This window comes from Tachysurus fulvidraco, chromosome 12 (genome assembly GCF_022655615.1).
Source record: "Tachysurus fulvidraco isolate hzauxx_2018 chromosome 12, HZAU_PFXX_2.0, whole genome shotgun sequence".
NCBI lineage: Eukaryota > Metazoa > Chordata > Actinopteri > Siluriformes > Bagridae > Tachysurus > Tachysurus fulvidraco.
The window spans coordinates 15,000,869-15,022,480 of record NC_062529.1 but is presented as its reverse complement, the minus strand read 5'-3'; the positions used below and the strand labels follow the sequence as shown (position 1 = coordinate 15,022,480).

Genomic DNA, 21,612 nt, shown 5'->3' with positions numbered 1-21,612 from the left:
TAAATGTAAATATACACAAGAGGTATATGTAGTATAAATATGTTCCTTTTTATCAGTGCTCCTTATTTTAAATATATGATAACCGGTAATCACATGAAAATATAATTATTCCTTGTTTTGGGTTTAATTGAAACTGCAGCCCAAGCATTTGCCTACGCAGACTCTTTTTTTAAACTCCCATTTACTATGACAGCCCAGGATTAATTATTTCCCTTTCTGTAACCCCACTGTTTGGGTGTTTGATCTGCTCAGCTGTGTTGTGGGACTACTGTTCAGCCCACCTTTGTAACTTGAATAATTGTGGCATCTGCTTCTCATTAAAAGACCTTTAGCTTGATGTCTTGACAGCTCTGTAGCTGTTGAATGACAATGAACAAAAAGCTTTATGGCAACAAGTCTGGGCTTACAATAGCAGGAATTATCATTTAAGAATTTGTCAGTAAACTCTAATGTAATTTGAAGTTTTAATGAAAAACCAACAAATATAGATTTGTTTGTGTTTTTTTTTTTTTCAATTTTATTGTTCTTTTGTGTAAACCTTCAAATTCTGACTTCAAAACATTCATGGAAATATATAAACCTATTCATTATAAAAATACAATATTCAAAGGCCCAGAGTTTACAACAGGTAACAGACCTACAGGCTATAGAGCCACACATTCCACAGTCACATTTAGGCCAGTATGTTCCCGCTGCGAAAGGATGAAAGGAAAGAATTGAATGGGAGGCAGGTATATAATCATTGCTGGCAGAACAGCAGGTGATGCAACCCATTTTGAGGATTTATAGGCTGACATGTAGAGACATGTTCAATGCCAAAGTCTAGGAATAAGCACAAGAGACGCAAACACTATATTGTACTACCTCTGAGGCACATAAGTGTAATGGAGATACCAACCTGTTACTAGAATCATCACACACCATTAATTTATTCACTGTACAGTACAGGTGCATTACCATTGACAATCTTTGCGATATGCTATAGTAAAGGAAACACAAGTTCAGGGTATTTTAAACCAGTTTTTACACTTGGCATTAAAAGATACCCCCCTCTACTACCACTTTTTTTTTTTTTTTGGATTATCAAGAACAAGAAAAGGACAAAGGTCAAAAATGCACTTTGTTGGCACCTGAAGGAATCCAACATTGCAAAAAGAAGAGAGATCTTTTTGTTGACACAAAGGCTTGTGCTGATGTGGATCAGTGAATGAACAACATAATTACACTGTCCATTCATCAGTCTGCCCTGTTACTGAACACTCCAAATGAATACAGCATTAAAATGGAAAAGGGGAAAGTACGGCTTCTTCAATGAGCTCTGAACATGCAGCGGCTTGATCCACGCAAAACCACTGTGCACTGGTGTGACAGTCCATCTGCAGCATCCCTCCTCTATTTTCCACCCCAATCCCTGCTTCTTTTTCTCTCTAGTTTCTACTGTATAAGAGGCAGGTGCCTGTGCCCCAGGGGCTTGGGACAGCTGCCATATTACTTTGTTTATAAAGACAATAGGACCAGTGAGGTTTCAAATTACTGAGGATGCAAAATAAGACACCAAGACGTGTTCACTGTGGAGCTGGGGACTTCTTTCCACTATGTCCATGAAGAAAATACTGTTAGCCAAACAATACTGGCATTATGGAGCGCATGCTTGTTCCTCACACAATTGTCACAGGTGGTTAGGTGAATAAAACACGTCATTTATCTGTTGCTGCATGTCTTACCCCTCCCCAGTGTTCGGGATTTTACCCCCGCTCTCATTTCTTAATTCTTACACAAATTTGTACAAGACTGCTTTGGCAAGGTTTCGAGAATGTCAAACAAGGACTTCAGAAATGAGTCAAGGAATAAAAAGGTGTTAAAGGATTGGCCCTATTTACTAAAACTGGCTTCTTTTTTAATTATAGTATTTTTATATTTGATCTTCTTAATACCAACTGGTCGTGCCAATTAGAACAGTAGTCATGGTTAAGCAGGAATTTAATACATTTTATTAAGTTAAAAGTAACTGTCAGCAGAGTAAATGTAGGCTCAATATAGGTGTTTTTTAACACCTGTGCTATGTTGTGCAATGCACAATTTAAAAATAGTTTGGCTTGAAAAAGCATGTCTTAAGTTGAAATCACGAATAAGCATGTCTAATGGTTGTTAATGATAAAGCCTTGAAGTCATTTTCCTTTTCTGAGGTGTGAAATTGACAGCACGGAGGTCACAGTCAGTGTCATCGTTACCAAACCTAGTGTGATTTTAGCATTAATATGTTAAGCCAGACATGTTCTGAATAAAATTAGCACAAGAGTCATCAGGTGGTGGAACAGGAATTACTAAAATATTTTTGCAAATTATATAACATTGCTAATCTAGTCTAGACACAGCGGTAGTCACAGCAGCTGTTTGTAGGATAATAAAGCCATTATAATAATGATGAGGGCATGTTAAACATGTTCAATAATAATAATAAAAATAATAATAATAATAATAATAATAATAATAATAATAATAATAATAATAATAAGGATGATGATGATGATGATGATGATGATGATGATGATGATGATGATGATGATAATAGACATTCACATGCATCATCAGTTTAATAAGATTCAGTTATCTTGATTTTAACATTACAAAAGCATTAACATTACTAAAACACTTTGTTCAGGATATGTGCAAAAAAAAATTTATATTCTGAAAACTGTCATACTTTTGCACTGTAGTGTGAGTGCCTTGTTTTATGTTTAAACATTGTGCAATGCTGCCCTCTGCTGTGTACAGATCCAGCATAGGTTTAACCTGAAATATTTCACCTATTCATAAGTACATTTTCTATATTATGAGCAGAAATGAAATGAAATTGCACATGCAGAGTGATAGTTCTAGGTTCCAATGTATGTGGTGCACCATGCAAGGACACATTTTGACATTTGTTTCCATCTAATGGCGTTTTAGCTTAATCATTTTATGCTCTGACTGGTTTTTGGAAGTTGGAGGAAAAAAGGGGACCCAGTGGAAATCCCCATGAGAGTATAGGAAATTCAAATCAGACAATATCCCGAGATCAGGATTGTGTCATGGACTTTATAGCTGTGAGGCAGCAACAAGAAACTCTACAATAATCGACTCACTGTACCATCATACTGCACCTGCAGCTGAAATTAAAATAGTAAGGAACGTGTTAAAAAAAGACAATTTAAAAAATATTATATAATAACATTCCTCTCATGGTATAACAACAACAACAACAACAACAATAACTAGAATGTACATTTCCTGAAGAAAATGTGAATGGTGCTTGCACGTGGCAAGTTCCCCTCATCATGCTGAGTGCTATGATATGTCACATGTCCATGTTGTGCTAAATTTTGATTTTCACGTGACATCACGTTACATCATGTGACGTGACCAGAATACACGTGAGGCAGTTCCCCTCATTGTGCTGAATGTTTTGATATGTCACATGTCAATGTTTGATTTTGCATATTTTGGGGGCGGGGCCGTGGCACAACCGAAAGGCCAGTCGGTACACCATTGTAAAACTTTGTTCAGAGTATCACCCTAAAGGAGCTGGCCGAGTTTGGTGTACAGTACATAGTTCGAAAGCTTGCCGGTTATAAACCTCCAAAGTTTATAATGGGAGTCTATGGGAAAAAAGGCCACTTTGAGACCCGGTACCGGAAGTACCGGTACTCAGATCGCTTATAGAAGTTATAGCGCACCTCTCCTTAATGAGCCAGTCAATTTGACACCTCATTCATGGGTTTAGGACAAAAGCTGTGGTTGCCGAAGTTTTGTCCGGAAGAGTATGCACAATAGTAAGAATGTTGCTTTGCAAGCAGCATTAATAATAATGAAATACTACTACTACTAATGATAAAAACAACAACAACAACAACAACAACAATAATAATAATAATAATAATAATAATAATAATAATAATAATAATAATAATAATAATAATAATAAAAGTATTATTGTTGTGTTTGTTTGTTGGTCTTTTCCCCCATCAGTTGCAGCATAGGGCTCAGTCAGTCCATCCTGCTGATCTTTGTGAGATTACATATTTGATCCTTGTGTATGTGTGATGACCATGGAAGTGTGTGTCAGGGAATGTGCTCATACAGAGATCAGAGAAACTTTGTGCCTTTAGTGAGTCACACATGAACTCTGTCTACATTTATTAAGTACTGTGTCATTAAATCACTCAAACAGCAAGATCACGCATTACTAATGACAAAGAGAAGACAACACAAACACAAGTACAGTGACTAACCTTTATTTTTAAAGGCATGCATACAAACAATCTTTTTCAACAGCAGATAATGTGTATGAAATGTATATTTATATATAATGCTAAGCTACATGACACATACTAGTGATATAGTAGTTAAAGACAAACTGTTTTGGGACATGCTGGTGATACATTAGAGGACCGTTGAATTTTAGTTTCCAGTGGAACCAGGAGCAACTCTGGGAACAATGCAAGCACACACTCATTCACATCTAGGGTCAATTTAGCTTAGTCAATGCACATACTGGTTTTAGTTATAGGAATCTTATATGGACATGGTGAGAAGTTCAGACATTAACCTGCACTTATGATATGGGACCCTGGAGCTGTAGACAAGCAACTATTTTGCTTATAAACTTTTTGTTTGTAACCAACTGTGTGAACAGAATCAGCTATTGTTACTCTCATTTGGGATCTTTCATTCAAATAAATAGAAAACAATGATAGCACACAGTACTGTACTAAACTTCCTGCCTGAACATCTGAGTGAACGGCCCTTGCCTTTGTTTTCTTTTCTCTACCTCTGTTATATATGTTAGTAAACTGATGTGCCCTTTCCTGAGATGCTTGAGGATCCATGGTCTGAAGCACTGTTGAAACGTCTTATCGTAGTGGGCTGTCAGTTAGAAATGCAGGCGTAAGCCATGAGAGGACCGTGAGCTAAGTGAGCATGGTACAGTTTTCCCTCCTGCACAGCTGAGAACACTTAGAGCATGACTCATGCATCTCATCCAGCCTAATGAACACTTATGACACAAACACGCCCCATCGTGCACTCATTGTGTGCTTCTAGATCATGACACACATAAACGACACATTATAATTTTTTTAAAGTACACATAGTAGTAGAATGTCACAGCCCATCAGGGTATTAGTGTAATGCAAAAATGCACCGCATGACTGTAGATGGAATTACACTCACAAAGTACTTTATTCATTAGGAACACTATACTAATACTAGGTAGGGCCTCTCTTTGCTCACTAAAGCCCTAATTCTTTGTGGCATGGGTTCCACAAGATTTTAGATATATTTATTTTATTCCGGTCCATGTTGACATGATTGAATCACCCAATCCATTCTATTCTGTTGCACTTTCAGATCCACTGACTGGCAAGAACTAAATAACACTGAACCTATTATTGTGCTGTTAGTAACCAATAGAAGATGGTGAATTGTGCCGGTGAAGAGAGGCACATGTTCAGCAACAAACAAAAATAGGTTGTGGCAATCCTGTTGACACAATTCAGGTTAGTGCTAAATCCTGTCCTTGTCATCTGTTAGCCGCAGCAGAAACCATGGTTTATCAGATCAGGCTACATTTTGTGTCTGTGCCAAGTGCAGCCTCAGCTTTCTGTTATGGGCTGATAACCGTTGAACCTGACATAGTTTTTTTGCTGTTGTATCTCATCCACCTTAAGGTTTGAAGAGTTATGTGTTCTGAGATGCTCTTCTATTCACCAGTTGTTCAGATTGCTTATCTAAGTTACTGTAGCCTCTCTGTTACCTCCAACCACTCTGGTCATTTGTAATATGTCAACTTACTGTGGCTAACATGAAATATGATCCTTGGGTTTAAAACTCATGAAGCAAATCCAAATACTTTGTTTCGTCTTACTCAAAGCTGGGGGATTTGAAACCGGAACAATGTTTTTTATGGCATTAACAATGTTAACAGTAGGATTACCAAATCTGTTATTCATTTCCTTTACCTCGGCAGATTCCTGAAGCTGTTTCAGCTTCAACCTTTAGCAGATTTGGTGCTGCTCTCTGAAAATAGCTCCAGAGCTGCAGTGACCCTGCTTGTGGTGCAGTAAGATTCACCACCACTGGCAGGATTAGTACAGCTCATGAGCTACAGCAGTTGTTGCCTGTATAAAATAAATAAATAGATCAATAAAAGATTCTGTTCCATTTCTGTTACAACCAGTTCCCTGAAGTAGTCACACAATTTCTTTAATGGAATGCAATTAGTTATGTGATCACAATATAAATTCATCTGAAATGAAGTGAAGCAGCTCTCAAAACCAATCCAGGACAAAGTCATGGTTTAGTATTTATTCATTTTGTCAACAATAGAGATATTTCCCTGACTTCCCAGTATTATGGGATATTCACTGTTTACTTTTAGGTAAAGTAGCACTACAAAATTTATTTTAGGAGGAAAAAACAAACAAACTTCATGCTCTCATTGCTGTGGCTGTGGTTCGATTCCAGGGCAGAGAAGCAATTTAGATGCTGCAGGGATAAAAGAGGAGGGATCTGTCAGGGAGGGATCCATGGTAACCCGAACAACAACAACGATTTATGCAAGGCATATGTCACAGTGTCTGATATAGGATATAAAATAATTTTGTTTTCATGTGATGTTAGTTAAAAAATCTCATAAATCTTATAAAAACAAGCTTTCCCTGTTCTGAAGTAATAGATTTTTTTAATATCACACAAATTTACAATATTAACAGTATCATTTTATAAATTGTATAGTATAGATTATTGCACTGAGATCAACATCAGCAAAGAAAAACAAAGCCAAATTATTCGATGAATGAACAGCACCCCCTTCTGGACAAAAAAAAACATAGCATAGTGACGCATCCCTACCTGCTAGGATAAAGACTAAACTGTATAGTCCAATGTTTGGTTCAAATAACATTTCAGTCCTTTAAAATGTAGTGTAGGATCTCATTGTAGCTCTCTAGAAAAACAGGCTACTCACACACACCCCTATTCACAGACTATTAACCATTTAGAGATGTCATTTAGAGATGTCAGATGTCAGCCTACCATGCATGTCTCTGTTCTGAGGGAGGAAACCAGAGTAGCCTGAAGAAACCCCAAATCAAAGCAGAAAACATGCAAACGGCACACACAGGATAGTGGTGGGAATTGAGCCCCCTACCCCTGAAGGATCTCACCATGTTCCCCTCCTGAACATACAGCATTTTTTTTTAATTCACTTTTAAACAAGGATGTTACAGACAGTCTGATTTTGTCAGTCAGTTTTTAATCAGAAAATTGTGGTGGTGATTCAAAAAGGTAAAAAATAACTTTCCACAGAAGCATAGACTACGTACTGACTGAATACATATGACAGTTAGGGTGCATCGAGATATCAAAATAATTTCATTCAAAAGATCGCTGTACATTTATAAATCTAACTCCAAAAAAAAGTCGATGAATATCCAGATGGTCGACAGTAAAATGATTCCCAGCCTTATTCACCTTGAAGCATTATCATCTTGCAGTAATGCCACAAGAGGACTACTTTCTATTGTTCAGTACTTCAACGGTTTTTCTTCCATAGTGGTAGTAGCTGTAACCGGATGCTACAGTCGTCAGCGCAGTGACATACCTGTAAATAAGACACAGTAAAAAATGCTGAACTAAATTATGCTCAGTTCTTGTGTGAGGCTGAGTCATACATTGAGAAATAGGACAGTTGTGAAATGGAATGGGGAAATATTTACCACAGAGACTGCAAGAAAACACTGTCAGTGTAATTTAAGACAGGAGAAGCGAGAGACACAGCCACCAGAAACAGCTGGATTGCAGTGTTGAACTGTTAACACAAAAGCAGCACTTGAATTTATTTTACATATATATTAAAGTGATCATACTTTCAGTTCTCGGATATTACTACAGAGAAGCAAAAGAACAGCGTAAAATGTTAGTATAGTAATAATAGTTTAGTAAAAGCTAAAGTTTTTAAATGGTTTGCATGTTTAAACTTCAGGGTGTTCAGTGCACAATAATGCTCTCTCTAGTTCTTGTCAGAATCAGCAGCTGCAGGTATATGGAAACAAATCTGAGCAAAATAATCCCATGTGCAAACCTGCAATATAACTACAATGTTATCAGTAAAAAAAAAAAAACTAGCCAGAACAAAGAAGACTTGTCAATGACCTGGTGACTTGTGTTGAAAGAGTAAACATCATGTGGTACATTCAAATCTTTTTAGAAGAAGTTCAGAAGAAGATCATTTAGACTGTAATAATGCACTCAACTGGTCCATCATATAGTATTACATTAATTGTAAAATCTCAAAATGTAGGGTTCCATACACCAAAATATGAAACTGAGCCACACACTGTAGCTTTTATTTGCACTGTGAGGAAGCTAGTGAAGCTATTAGTATTTATTTACCCCTGAACCATTAGAATTACTGCAGTGGTTTCATTCCATTGTTACAGAAGTCACCGCATAACAAGTTAAACACAATACCTTGCTTATAAGAGTTGGCTTAAGTTGGGCAGTAGTGTAGCATGGGTTGAAAAACTTGCTGAGAGTTACCTGTAAACAGACAAAACCTGTTATATATAATGGCTAATAACTGTTAAATAATTATAATGCTTAAGTTACTCATTATTATGAGAACAGCATGATCCTTATGTTCTTCATAATAAATTAAAAATATCTGTTAGCATAAAAATTCTGTTATATGTGTTTACCCATACTCACTGGAGGAGGAACCGTTTTATAACGAACGTAGAAGACTGCAGCAATTAAAGCAACATCCCGAAAGATAACCAGTGCTGTGAGTGGAACTGTTGAAAAGTAAAATGCAAACTTATGATCACATTTATAACATTTATAGTAAGTTGTATCATATATTACGTGATGGCTGTGTTGCAGGGCTGCCAACTTTTGAGTTCAGCTTAGAGTGAGATTTTGGGGGCGGGGCTTTGGTTATGGGGATGGGCTTATTGAGTGTGGAAAAAAATACAAACACAAAATCCTTGCATTAGCAGAAGTGTATTAAGTATATATATTGATTGTCAAAATAGTTGGTATCTGTACAGAATTTCTTGAGATTTACATTACATTTAATTTTCACAAACATTTTCACAAAGATTCCAGAAATAGGATTAACATGTGATTAACATGTTCACAGATTAACATGTGCTATATTGTAAGTACTAGTGGCTGATTTTGCAGCCTTAATCAGTGATTTGGATGGCCACCAGTCAAATATCTGGACATGATTGATGAGTTGTGATTGATATAAATAAAATCATTTCAATATGGGATGTCGTTGACTTGACATGCTGTTCTTAGAAAACAATAATTAACATTAACTACTAGGCATGTCCAAATATTTATCAAATGCTTTTTAAATGCTTTTGTACTGTTTTTTTAATGATAAAAATATGTAAAATAACTGCTCAGTGCTGCAAAACAAACGTCTCTGCTAATGCTAACTAAATTCTATATAAACTATAACAGCAAAGGCCTATTAGTTACTAGCCTAAACCGGACGGAGACACGGAGCACCCTGTAACTCACTGACCTGCCTGTGTTCACAACTCACACGGTGCAGATGAGAGGGAGAACGGCTGACTACACAGTTTATGGGAATAAATTGTGTATTTCCCTCACAAAAAACTCACTACACTGTCTGTCTGGTCTCTCTGCGTGTTGCTTTGCTTTTTTTTCCTCATTGCTGCACGAGTCTGCGTGAGAATATGGGGGTGTGGCGTGAGAGTGTAAGATTTGGGTCAATTGCATGAGTATCACGCTGAAAGCATGAGAGGGCAGCCTTGCTGTGTTGTGAGTGACATTTGCTTAAATTTTTAACTGATAATAAAGGTAACATTATGGTTACCAACCTGGGATGAGCTGTGCATAGGTCAGACTGATATACAGCACGCTTACAAGGATCTTATCAGCAAGCGGATCAAGAGCGCTACCCAGAGCTGACTTCTGGTTTGGCCAGTTTCGTGCAATGTAGCCGTCCAGCTGTGTAGACAGAAGGCATTCTATAAGTTAGTTTGAATTTTCCAACATAAAATTGATTTGTTCATATATGCAATACAAACTTCTTATATCAGGACAGTTGACCTTACCAAGTCTGTTGCTCCTGCCAAAGCAAACAGTCCAAGAGACGTGTAGAAATACTGTTCAATGATTAAGTAACCTAGCACAGGAGACAGGAGAATCCTGGCCATGCAAAGGAAGTTGGGGATCGTCCATGGATTTTCATACTGCAAAAATAAATGAAAAGATGTAGTATGCGTCTATTAATATATATATATATATATATATATATATATATATATATATATATATATATATATATATATGCAAATGTATGGTAAACAGAATGGTAAACAGAATGAAGGGGTAAATTTGTCTACGTAAAAACAATCATAAGCTTTATTTAAGCTTATAGTGGTGTTTTGGCATGTTATATTATACATGAGGTATAATAATAGTTTCTGGAGAGTTTAAATTTCAGATAGCGGGTATCTCGTTCAGCTTGGATGTTTATTAGAAGTATCATAGAAATAACTGTGCTGAATTATGGACCTGGGTCACAATAATACAAAACTCTACACTATAAACCAGTACTGTGAACTTTTAAACCTTGTGTTTTTTTTGTTTTTGTTTTTTTGTTTTTTACTTACCAGCTCTTTAAATTGAACCTCGTTAGATGTAGATGAGGAAGAGGAGGAAGATGAGGAGGAAGAAGAAGCACATTCACTGATTTCTTGACCCAAAACTTTCTGTTCTTCTTTCTGAGCAGGTTTTCCAGGTTCAGTACAGTATCCCTTTAATCCCTTTAACCTCGAATGAAGGCCGACACTGACCCCGTCACCCCAAACGCCTCCCAGTCTGTGCACCTGACAGTTAAAAATGGTGACATTTGGTCTGTTTACTGGCGACTGATTCGTCCTTACTGTTAGTTTGTTAACGAACCTCGTAGGAAACGCAGGAGCTACAAAGTGCACACAATCGGGCCGATGGTGAGAGCAGGAAAAGTTCACATTTAGTCTCTGAAGATGTTTAGTGTCTGTTGTAGCTGGTGTCAGCTGACAGGTTTGACGACAGACAGGAGGTGACCGATTCCACTCCCGCACGTGTGTGTAGCTCTGAGCTGCACCACTGATCCAGGCTACGTGCCCTTTGGCACAACTTAGCAGGTGACGTCTGGGAAAAGCTAAAAACATGGCTAACACGAAGCTTAAACCGCCTTATTTCATAAACGATGTCCACCGAATCGTCGCGTGCTTCAATTCTCATCTCGTAAGCGCAGGTTTTGAGCGTGAACCCGTCATTATTTCACCTTGTAATAAAATATCCGACACATTTCACACGGAGCGCCTCCTGTCAGCGCTCAACGTGCTTCGTCTTGCCGTATTCCGAACCTGTTTTGCGACAGTCGTCAGTGCAGCGGCGGAAGAAGGAACAGCGCCGTTTCATTACTGTCGTTCAAAAACCTACACTGAAATAGGATTAGAGCTATTAGCAGTTTACCTTCCTTATTATTACAAAAAAGCATCAAGAACAATGTTTTTAAAGGCACATTCTATCTATCTATCTATCTATCTATCTATCTATCTATCTATCTATCTATCTATCTATCTATCTATCTATCTATCTATCTATCTATCTATCTATCTATCTATCTATCTATCTATCTATCTATCTGAAGAAGTCACAGACAGGCAGACCGATACATATAGTCAGATACAGATAGACAGACAGGTAGATAGACAGCAGTGTTGTAATGTAACGAAGTAAAAATACTTCGTTACTGAACTTAAGTAAAAATTTTATATTTAAATGTATGTCAACTTTCACTTTTACTCCACATTTCCTAGATAAAATGTATACTTTTACTCCGTTATATTTCCACTAAGCATCTTCGTTACTCAGTTACTCATTACTACAAAATAAAATCAGAAGAAATGTGTGCGACTGCCATAAGGGAGGTTTGGCGAGTCACTGCTCCTACATTGCATTACGCACGTCCACACGCTCTACGGAGACGCACGGGTACGCGCAGCGTGCACGCGCAGTCAGAGCTGGAGGCATTTATCTATAACGGCGGCATCCAAAAGCAGTGAACTGTCTCGATTCTTATTACCAGAGTTGATAGCACAAACAAAATATTAATGCAATATCGATACTAAATAAAAATAACATTTATTGATTTGGTCTTTGTCTTGTGAATATTTTTATATTAATGACTGAATTAATTGGACACACTGTTTGTAGAGAATGCACACATACATGAACTGATTTGATTCAAGACTGGCATCATTACATCATGCATAACATTTTGGTGGCCACATTTGCCATTTTAAATAATACCATAATTTTTGGCTTACTATGTAGTCATATAATATATAATATAAAACTCTTCTGTTTTAAATTCTCACTTAGGGCTAAAACCCCCTAAAGATGAAACCCTATAACTGCCCCTGCTCTTATGCCTACCGAAAATCACTGAAATTTTACTTTTTACTTCAAATACTTAAGTACATTAAATATCAGAAGACTTTTACTTGAGTAATATTCTAAAAGGTGACTTTCACTTCTACCAGTTTTTTTCTAGTACGATACCTGTACTTTTACTCAAGTATTGCTTTCAAGTACTTTATACAACACTGATAGACAGACAGACAGACAGATGGACAGACAGACAGATAGATAAACAGGTAGATAGACAGACAGATAGGTTACTCCAACACCAGGGTTGTAAACCTGTACTGTAGTCCATCTTCTCATCTCATCTTCTCAGTTGTAAGGGACCCTACTGGTGGTGGAATGTTTTCAGTACAGTACTGACACTGACATGGTGGTGTGCATGACACTGATAATACAAGTTAGACAGTGAACCATTTGCTAGAGCTAAGTGTGTTACAAGACACAACTCCCTGGGTGGTTTACACTAAGAGTTAATAATGCTTTCAGTGTGTTAATTAACTACTGCTGAATGATACAGTTTTACTAGTCTATTCTTAATTCGAGAGGTGACAAGACACAGAGACAGATGCACACACAGACACACACACAGACGCACACACAGACAGACACACGCAGACGCACACAGACAGACAGACAGATGCACACACAGGTGTCTTTGTTATAGTGAGGAAGTACCTTCTATCTGGTCAGCATGGTCAATGAGTGTTGGTACAAGATGGCTGTACCTGAGTATATATATCCATATACAAAGGAGACACTGAGTGTATATCCATAAGTAATTTATAAAAGAATATACAATACAATAAATTATAAAATTCATTAAACATTTTTATAAATGTATCTATAACATTTGCATTCAGATGGTTTGAAGCTGATATGTTCTGTGTCCTTTTTTTAGCAGGTAGCCTTGTTCATTGAGTGCGCTGATAAAGCCTTCAAAATCAACAACCTGAAAAACATTGTGTAAATAAAGAAAAAAATTAATTTATTTAAAAGGAGCTGTATTCAACACAATGTAAAAATAATAACAATCTCTTTACATGAACTTGGAGGTCTTTAGCTAGCTGTCGCAGGTCCTGAATTTCAAACAAGGTCTTGTGGGTCCGCTCAGCGATTTGGTTCAAAGCTGCAACAAACTTTTTGACTTTTGATCTGTTGCTCATCCCGGACCCAAGCTGAGATCGGTCAAAATCCAGCCGGCCAAACTCGTCCGAGTAAGTATCTGTCAAACTTGTCAAAGGAAGCATTATATTAAACCATTTAACATTACTAATTAATATAACAGAACTTTAACATGAGTCACTGGACCAGGTATCAGTTTAAGTTCAGAAATGCCAACATCAAGATCTTAAACATAGAGGAAAAAAAACCCAGAATGAACACAAAACCCTTTATGGTGTTATTTGTTACCTATGTTTCATGATCTCCACAACATCCTCGGCATCACTTTGAGTAGCTTTTTCTCGAAGCTCAAGACGCGCCCTTGCCTTGAAAACACAAGCAAAACAATGAAATCACTTGTATTCGATTGAGCTGTTCTGAGAAGTGTTTCAAACACCCTGAATTCCAAACAAGGACGCATATTATATATTTCTCCTTGGTTCTTTTATGTATGTCTGTGAATGTTAGGCAGTTACCTCAGTGAGGCGAATGAGAGACTCCAGCTGGCGAGTTGTGATTGGGGTGCTGTCAGCTGATTGGTTCTGCTTTCGCAATTCCAGGTAGAAGTCCTGTAAGACCTGAGCAGCTTCGGGTGAAAGACTGGGGTGCACATAGTGCCGGGCGTAGCCTATATATTTACGCAGTAGCTGGTGAGGAATTGGGTCAAAAGTCTCTCCAACAAGAACCTAAGAAATAAGTGTGAAATGAATATGGAAAACATAATATTAAAATTAACTGAGACATAGATAATGATCTTGATTAGCAGACTTTTATATAGTCCTATTTTATGTTAAGAGGATGGAGATATATATATATATATATAGCAATGTTTGTGGTTTAAATGAACTGTATAATAATACACATGAATATATAGTTTTATAAAAAAAACTAATGTACATTCATAAATTGTTAATGATTTTTTTTTCTAGCAAAGAACCTACTAAATTTCACAAACACTTGAAACTTATCTTAACTAACTTAGCTAGAATTTGTCACAACTAAACATGAGTGGCATTGTTGTTAACAGACCCCCAATTTTTCATATTCTTTAAAAAAAAATCCTTTTATACAAAACTTCCAATTTTAACTTTTTATAAATAATTCACTTTTGCACTGTGTTGACAAATTTATCAAATAGGTACAGCTACAGTATACCTCCATGTGCTCACAACTGTAACAAAATGAATGGCTTTACGAACAACACACTTGCCTTCAGTCTGTCTGAGAGAGGTTTGTTTGAAGGAATCTCCAGAATGGATATGTTGGACTCCTGTGTGCAAGCCCTGGTGGCTGTCAAACCGCTAATCGCGCCTCTCTTCCCCGCACGCATTGCCATGACATGTTCTGACAGCATGTGATCATGGTCCTCATTGGGAGTATCCAGAAGAATAAAGACCAGATCAAATCTAGATAGTAGAGCACTGCCCATTCTACAGAGAAAGAAGATAACCTTTAGTGTGCACTTTTAAACATACTTGTTTATTAGCTACACCTATTTTACCATATACATACACTCACTGGCCATCAGATTCACATAACATATGAGTCAATTTATCGGTACTGTATATAGTTACTGAATGACTGCTGTCATGAAAAATTTGGTAGATCTCTCAATGTCCTCCATCAGTGGACTGATACATGCTACTGCCATATCAATGGTTCATTCATTCATCTTCTGAAACAAGTTTGTCTAAGGTATTTGTGTCACTGTATTTCAAGCCTATTCTGGGAAGACCTGATAAGGCAGATATACACCTCACAGGTCCTGTTCAACCATGTTCTAACATTCGTTTCCGGTGATAAAGATAAGGACAGGTATACAGACACAGTGTTCTCATGGGTTTTGAATGTTTTTCCACGTTATTCCATGTTATGATTTCAAATCTACAAAAGCAGGATTCTGCATTCTGTCTATTTCATGCATTAGACAGCTTTAATAAAGGATTTATTACTTTCTGTTCTGAGTGCATCAGAGGTTTCCTCAAGGTTCTCCCCTAGTCTAAAAACACACATTGTAGATACCTAAATTTACTGTAGTGTGTGAATGGGTGTGGAAGGGTGTATGCCATTGGCATCCATCCCAGAGGCCTTGTGCCCCTAGTCTTCAAGGATAGGCTTCAGGCTCCCCACGACCCAGTGCTGGATTAGCGGTTCAGAAAAAAATAGAATGATGTGAGATAGACTATTTATATTATAGAAGACTCCCTGCAACAAAAATATAGAGATTAATGTATTTTATGCAAAATACCCAAGCTGTGGTAAAACAGTGGTCAACAATGAGCCTGGATAGTCCATAAGTAGTTCTATTTTGCATAAAAACCCAATCCAGCCTCACCAGTGGCTATATAGTCTTTTTATCATTGATACAATAGTTGACACAACACTTCAAACTACAACAGCAATGCAGATAGTCCATCTCTGCAAGTGATCTGTGTGAGTGGATTGCACTGGACCACATTCAGACCTGTAGTTAGTGTAGGTTGCTTTTGATATGATCAACCAAGATGGCTGCTAATTTCATGCTCATTTACACCTCGAAGCAGTATAGTGTCAGCAGTCATATACTGTAGGCATGTTACCGATGAGAATAATCAGAAGAATAATATGAAGAATATTAACACAGGAAGAACATGAAAATTTCTCATAGGCTATATTGTAACCTTATGATTAATTTGAGGAGGTAGTAAAAAAAACCTCTGTGCCTCCACAAAAACAGACACTCAAACAAATAATCTAGCCTCAGGGTAGTCCCTTTCCACACGTAGTGGTTTTAGAGAGCAGCTGGCAAATTGTGCCATGCAATAGGTGAGCTACAAAAAGTAATTTCATTTCTACAAAGTGTAACTTGGTAAAGCTTGAGCAGATAAAAGGCAAGATACACATTCTTCTTAAAGTGATCAGTTCCTCTGAGCATTGTTGCTTAGCATTTGCACATTTTTTTGCATCTTCACTCATTTTAAGTCAAAATGTCTACTCAAAGCCTTATAAGTTGTTCTAAATGCTTACTTCAAGTTTTCAGATACTGTCTTAGCCTTATTGTAGTGTCCTCCCACTGGGTTAGCTGCAGCAATGATGGATGTGCGAGCTGGAAGCGTACAGACGATTCCAGCTTTGGCCAAACTTATACTTTGTTGCTCCATAGCTTCCAGCAAGGCCTGGTGCTGATTCCCCATCTTATCGAATTCATCAATACAACATACACCTGGCGACACAAAACAGAACTCAGCTTCATGTGACATGTGATATGCATGTCAGAGGTTATTTATGTACCTTGATCTCCTAACACTAAAGCTCCAGCTTCTAGTGCATAGTCTCCAGAGCCACTGTCCCTGGACAAAGAGACAGTCAGACCTGAGGTGGTGGTGGTGTTTCCACAAACATAGATACCACGTGGAGCAACGTTACATACTGCCTATAAAAAACGCATTAAAAAAACAAGGTAATCATTTCTTCTGCTTAAAATTGACTGTTTCTCTACAATGCATCTTAAGTTTTTATTTAAACAAAAGAAATATGTACCTGTAACATTTGACTCTTGCCAAGTCCAGGATCTCCTACGACAAGCATGTGTGGGTCTCCTCTTATAGGGATTCGGTTCTTATCATCCACATATTTATGACAGCCTCCAAATAAAGCCAGGACTAATCCTGCCTTAACAAGCTACAAAACACAAAGCGGTTTTAACACACAAACACTCCAAATGAACGTCAAAATAAACGCCCAGAGATGGACAATGACAGACACAGACCCACACACAGAGGCAAACAACAAAGACACACAGCTTCACACACACAGCAGTTCACCACCACAAAGCACACACACATACACAACCAGAAGCATAAAAACTCATACCCACACATCCAAAGACCTACCAAATGCCCATAGATGGCTGGACAGAGAGAACTGTAAAAAAACAAAAGCAAATTAATATACCATTAGACATCTTATCAGTCATGCAGGCTTTATTGTTGATGCTGAAGTTCTCTCATCATGACTACAGTATTTTACACAAAAAAGCCAAGCTGTCCCTTACTTGACAATTAACTTAAAAAGTTCCTCTTGTGCCTGAATCTCCTGGATGGCATACAGATCTTTGAGCGTAAACTCTACCGATGTCTCCTGGCCTTCAGGTTCAGATGCTGACTTGTTTTTTTGCCCTTTTGAGTTACTGAGAGAGTTTGCTTCGATGTATAAAAGGAACATGCACTTGTCCTTTTTATTTCTTCCAAACCCTATGCGAAGCATAAACAAACAAGCAATAAATTGTATTCGAAAGGTACAATATATTCTGCATGTATTATAAGTTCAAATGTATTATTATTTGTTTCAAATGGTTGATAAATTTAATATTTTTTTAGTTGCTTATTTGCAAAAGCAAAAAAAAATACATAAAAAAGCAAAATATCACAAAAGACATTCACTGTCTTGACAGATTAAAGCCAACACCAGTGTGACCTGTGTGTACTGTAGTGAATCTGACACTGCAGGGCGGCTTAAGCAAGCTGACAGCCAGCTGGGAATACATCCTTCTATACTCTTACTTTAAAAATAACCATCAGTCAGACCTTGACTGAACCCATCACTGCAGACTTCTAGATATATCTTACTTTCATATTGAAACAACAGATATAGATTTTAGAATAAAAATCTTTATATTAAGCTAAGCACATCTGTTTGCTGTTTAACCATGTACTGATTTCGCCAAATATTTTTCTGACAGAACAAACAGTGTGGGATTTGGTACTAACCTTCTTCATTGGAGACTTTAATAACTCCTGTGATGGTCACCGTGTCTCCTGGTACACAGCTGTCCACCAAATCTTGAGTGAGTTCACACTCGATGGTCCGTGGAATACGTCCTGATTCACGCTGGTCACCCGATATCAGCTCCTGAACCCTGAGAAATATATTGACAGACTAAAGTGTATAACATCTCTCACTACGGGAGTTGTTCAGACAGAAAGCCAGATAGAAATTATTCTACATATCTCTAAATATTCCTAGAAATATCTAAATAGAAAGCATTTAATTACTGTGTAGAAAATATTGAGCAAATCTGGAGGTTTGGTCATGAAACAAGTAGAGTGCAAAAGAGAGAGAGATTCATTTATAAAAACGTCTTACTTTATGGTCTGCCAGTCGACTGTCTGCGTTAGTGGTGAACTTCTGTTTGGGGTAAAAGATCGTCCACGGCATTCTCTTTGTAAACACTGCAAAACACCAAACACCAGCCTAATTTCTTTCTCTGGCTTCAACGGAAAGAAAACGAAGCTGCAGCAACTAAATGGTATTTTCATTTAATGTTTTGCTACATGATGAGCATTTTTAATTAAATGGTGTACTTTATAAATATATTTGTTGCTATTTAAGACAAACGGAAAAGCAACTGGTATAGAAGTATAAATAATACCAAACCAGATAATTCATTCTGAAATGTATTGAAAAGTGTTATTAGTGAGATCAATTAGATGATCAAATATTACACTCAAACTCTCAGTATATTTATGTATGTATGGGTCTCTTTTCTATTGTAGCCTTTTCAGTATGTTGACCTACAATTTGTTCACAGATTAAAAATGCTCTTGGAATAACTGATGTCTGTTTAGTTACATCAAATATATGACTGAAACAACTGGTCAGATGGTTTTAACCTGCAAACAGCATCTAGTCTTACATATGAAGCACATAATCAGATCATTCATTTACAGCAAACCATCATTTCCTTAAAGCCACGAGCTGGCTGTCAGAATACCGTTACCTTAGTGGGTATAGTGTATTTCCCATCAGTCAGAGCCAGACTCTGAGTGTCTCCACACATGTTACACACAAAAGCCATCTTGCTGCAAAGAGGTTTGATGTTGCTTACTCTCACCACAGTCCCTCTAATGGCCACAAACTTGCCGTATAAATTAGCTCTGAGCATCTTCAAAGGCGTGAGAGGCTCATAGTTATAAATCCTAACAAAAAAAAAAATAAACATTAGTATTGTATCACACTAACCTTAAAAATGACCAATGTGAGCAATGTAAAAGTACAAACAAAATATTAAAAAAAACAACAATACCTAGCACTTATGTGTGGTATGTTAATAATAGGGGTTGAGCCTTCAGGAAGCCCTTCCTGGGCTTGTAGCTCATCAGCATGTTTTTCCAGATCCTTTGTCAACACCTATACAGAAAAGCAGACACGGCTCAGATTTATTTAATCAAGGTTCAACAGCAGACACTTTCGGATAAGATCCTTATGCTTAACATTGTAATAATAATAACCAAACAGGCACCTGATGAATAGCTAGACCCAAGCAGTCAAGTATCTTTTCAGGCATGTCTTTAATCTCACAAGCAAGATCAGGTAGTGCTGTGGAGATCTGTTTGTTCCCAAGCCAGTCTTTGTAGTCCACTAAGATGCTGCCTTTTCTTTCAATTTCATCCTTTTGAGAAAAAAAAAAGTTTCTGTCCAACAACATAGTCATACATCACCCAGAAAAATTTTATCAGATTACTTTGAAATATACCTTGTCATAAAGATCTATTTGTGAAGTGAAGTATTTTTCAAATGCCTTTATCTTCTCAACAAAAGGTGAAGATTCAATAAAACCTTCAAAAAGACGATAAGACGTTATTAAGTAAAAAACAACAACAAACAAACAAAAAAAACAATTCTAAACCTCAGAAGCTGCTCAAGAAATCAACACAATATGCAAACCTTCTGTAAAGTAAAGCCTCCATCCTTTGTAAGGACAAATTATGTCAAGTGTTGCTTGTGTTGCACGAGGAACCGGGGAAGAAATCTCTGCACCTGTCACAGAATGATGAAGAAGTGACAAGTCTGTTTCTCATTTACTTGCTATTACTTCATTTACATTATAGTTGAATCTCGAACTTATTGTAGCCGGGAACTCCTTTAACTGAGTTTAAAATCCACAAACTTAATTATTAAAAATTTAGTTTGGAAACAGTATTTAAATGTGTCAAAATAGTTGTTTACAACGGTTAGACAACTGAAATAATTCAGTGGTTTCAAGCTGACATTATTAATAAGTTTTGTCTTCACCTAATGTGGTTTGGATTAAACCTGTTCAATTCAGCTGACAGGTCAAACAGTTTGCACCAGTGCAATATCAGAAATGGAAAAAAGTGGTGTATAATAAGCCAAGTCGATTCCAACGTCTCACCATGTTGTGTGTTGTTAGGCGAATAACCACCCCCTCTTCTTCCCCATCTAGGACCTCTCCAGCCTCTGTTTTTTCCTCCATTCCATCTTCCTCTCCAGCCGTTACTTCCACCACCACCTCCACCAGACTCTGCACCTTTGCCACCTCTCCAGGAACCTCCATTACCTTTCCAGGAACCTTTCCAGGAACCTCTGCAGGAACCTCCTTCACCTCTGCAGGAACCTCTCCAGGAACCTCCTTCACCTCTCCCTGTTCCACGACCATTCATCCTTCCTCTTCTTTCCACCAGGAGATCTTTAGTGATATACACAGTATGATGTTATGAACAGACTGAAATGACTTTTTGCAGGCTAACGTGTGTTAGCTCGAGAGATTTTAACACAATATTAAACTGACAAACCCGCGTTTAGAACATAGACGTCTGAATATTTATATTTATATCACAGTAGCTAACTCGGTACTCGACATATTACAAAGTAATAAATGTTTAAAAAGTTCCTTTTTATTTTCAGGGGTGTTTATATTCTGAAGGACCAACACTTCAACTTTGGCGGTAAAGCGTCACTTCCGGTCACGTGATTATGCCCACGGTTTTGAGCGAATTATTAATATTTTTGTATGTATTTTATTGTTCGTATAAAGCAGTTTCAAATTTCCTATACTGTTAAAAATGGCTAAAAGTAATTTAGAGACGTTACACCGTAGTAGAGCTGGTTTCTTGCTATAGGAAATGAAAAGTAACGTGCGTCAGCCTGCATTGTGTTGCCAGATCCGGA

The 21,612-nt window shown here is 37.4% G+C and overlaps 2 protein-coding genes across 2 annotated transcripts; both read right to left on the bottom strand.

The window, feature by feature from the left end:
* Positions 1-7,274: 7,274 nt before the first annotated feature.
* crls1 (cardiolipin synthase 1) lies at positions 7,275-11,472 on the bottom strand. Its single transcript, XM_027171952.2, has 7 exons — positions 10,695-11,472; positions 10,134-10,271; positions 9,897-10,026; positions 8,749-8,834; positions 8,512-8,580; positions 7,758-7,849; positions 7,275-7,642 (listed from the first exon to the last, which is right to left on the bottom strand). The coding sequence occupies exons 1-7, from the start codon at positions 11,235-11,237 to the stop codon at positions 7,552-7,554; spliced, it is 1,149 nt and encodes a 382-aa protein (XP_027027753.1). The 5' UTR covers positions 11,238-11,472; the 3' UTR covers positions 7,275-7,551.
* Positions 11,473-13,263: 1,791 nt separating this feature from the next.
* Positions 13,264-21,442, bottom strand: mcm8 (minichromosome maintenance 8 homologous recombination repair factor). Its single transcript, XM_047821827.1, has 19 exons — positions 21,237-21,442; positions 20,837-21,130; positions 20,368-20,460; positions 20,177-20,259; positions 19,943-20,092; positions 19,727-19,830; positions 19,421-19,619; positions 18,787-18,872; positions 18,411-18,559; positions 17,696-17,894; positions 17,535-17,565; positions 17,182-17,322; positions 16,933-17,074; positions 16,669-16,864; positions 14,873-15,092; positions 14,139-14,348; positions 13,912-13,988; positions 13,542-13,731; positions 13,264-13,450 (listed from the first exon to the last, which is right to left on the bottom strand). The coding sequence occupies exons 2-19, from the start codon at positions 21,102-21,104 to the stop codon at positions 13,358-13,360; spliced, it is 2,631 nt and encodes an 876-aa protein (XP_047677783.1). The 5' UTR covers positions 21,105-21,130; positions 21,237-21,442; the 3' UTR covers positions 13,264-13,357.
* Between the last annotated feature and the right edge of the window lie 170 nt (positions 21,443-21,612).

Excerpts from the sequence above, each read along its gene's own strand:
- mcm8 (XM_047821827.1), bottom strand. The coding sequence starts at position 21,104 with ATGAATGGTCGTGGAACAGGGAGAGGTGAAGGAGGTTCCTGGAGAGGT. Across the intron at positions 20,260-20,367 it reads GAGGCTTTACTTTACAGAAG|GTTTTATTGAATCTTCACCT; the intron begins GTTTGCATATTG and ends GTCTTTTTGAAG. Across the intron at positions 13,451-13,541 it reads CTAAAGACCTCCAAGTTCAT|GTTGTTGATTTTGAAGGCTT; the intron begins GTAAAGAGATTG and ends AATGTTTTTCAG.
- crls1 (XM_027171952.2), bottom strand. The coding sequence starts at position 11,237 with ATGTTTTTAGCTTTTCCCAGACGTCACCTGCTAAGTTGTGCCAAAGGG. Across the intron at positions 10,272-10,694 it reads AGGTTCAATTTAAAGAGCTG|TATGAAAATCCATGGACGAT; the intron begins GTAAGTAAAAAA and ends TTATTTTTGCAG. Across the intron at positions 8,835-9,896 it reads CTATGCACAGCTCATCCCAG|TTCCACTCACAGCACTGGTT; the intron begins GTTGGTAACCAT and ends ACTTTTCAACAG.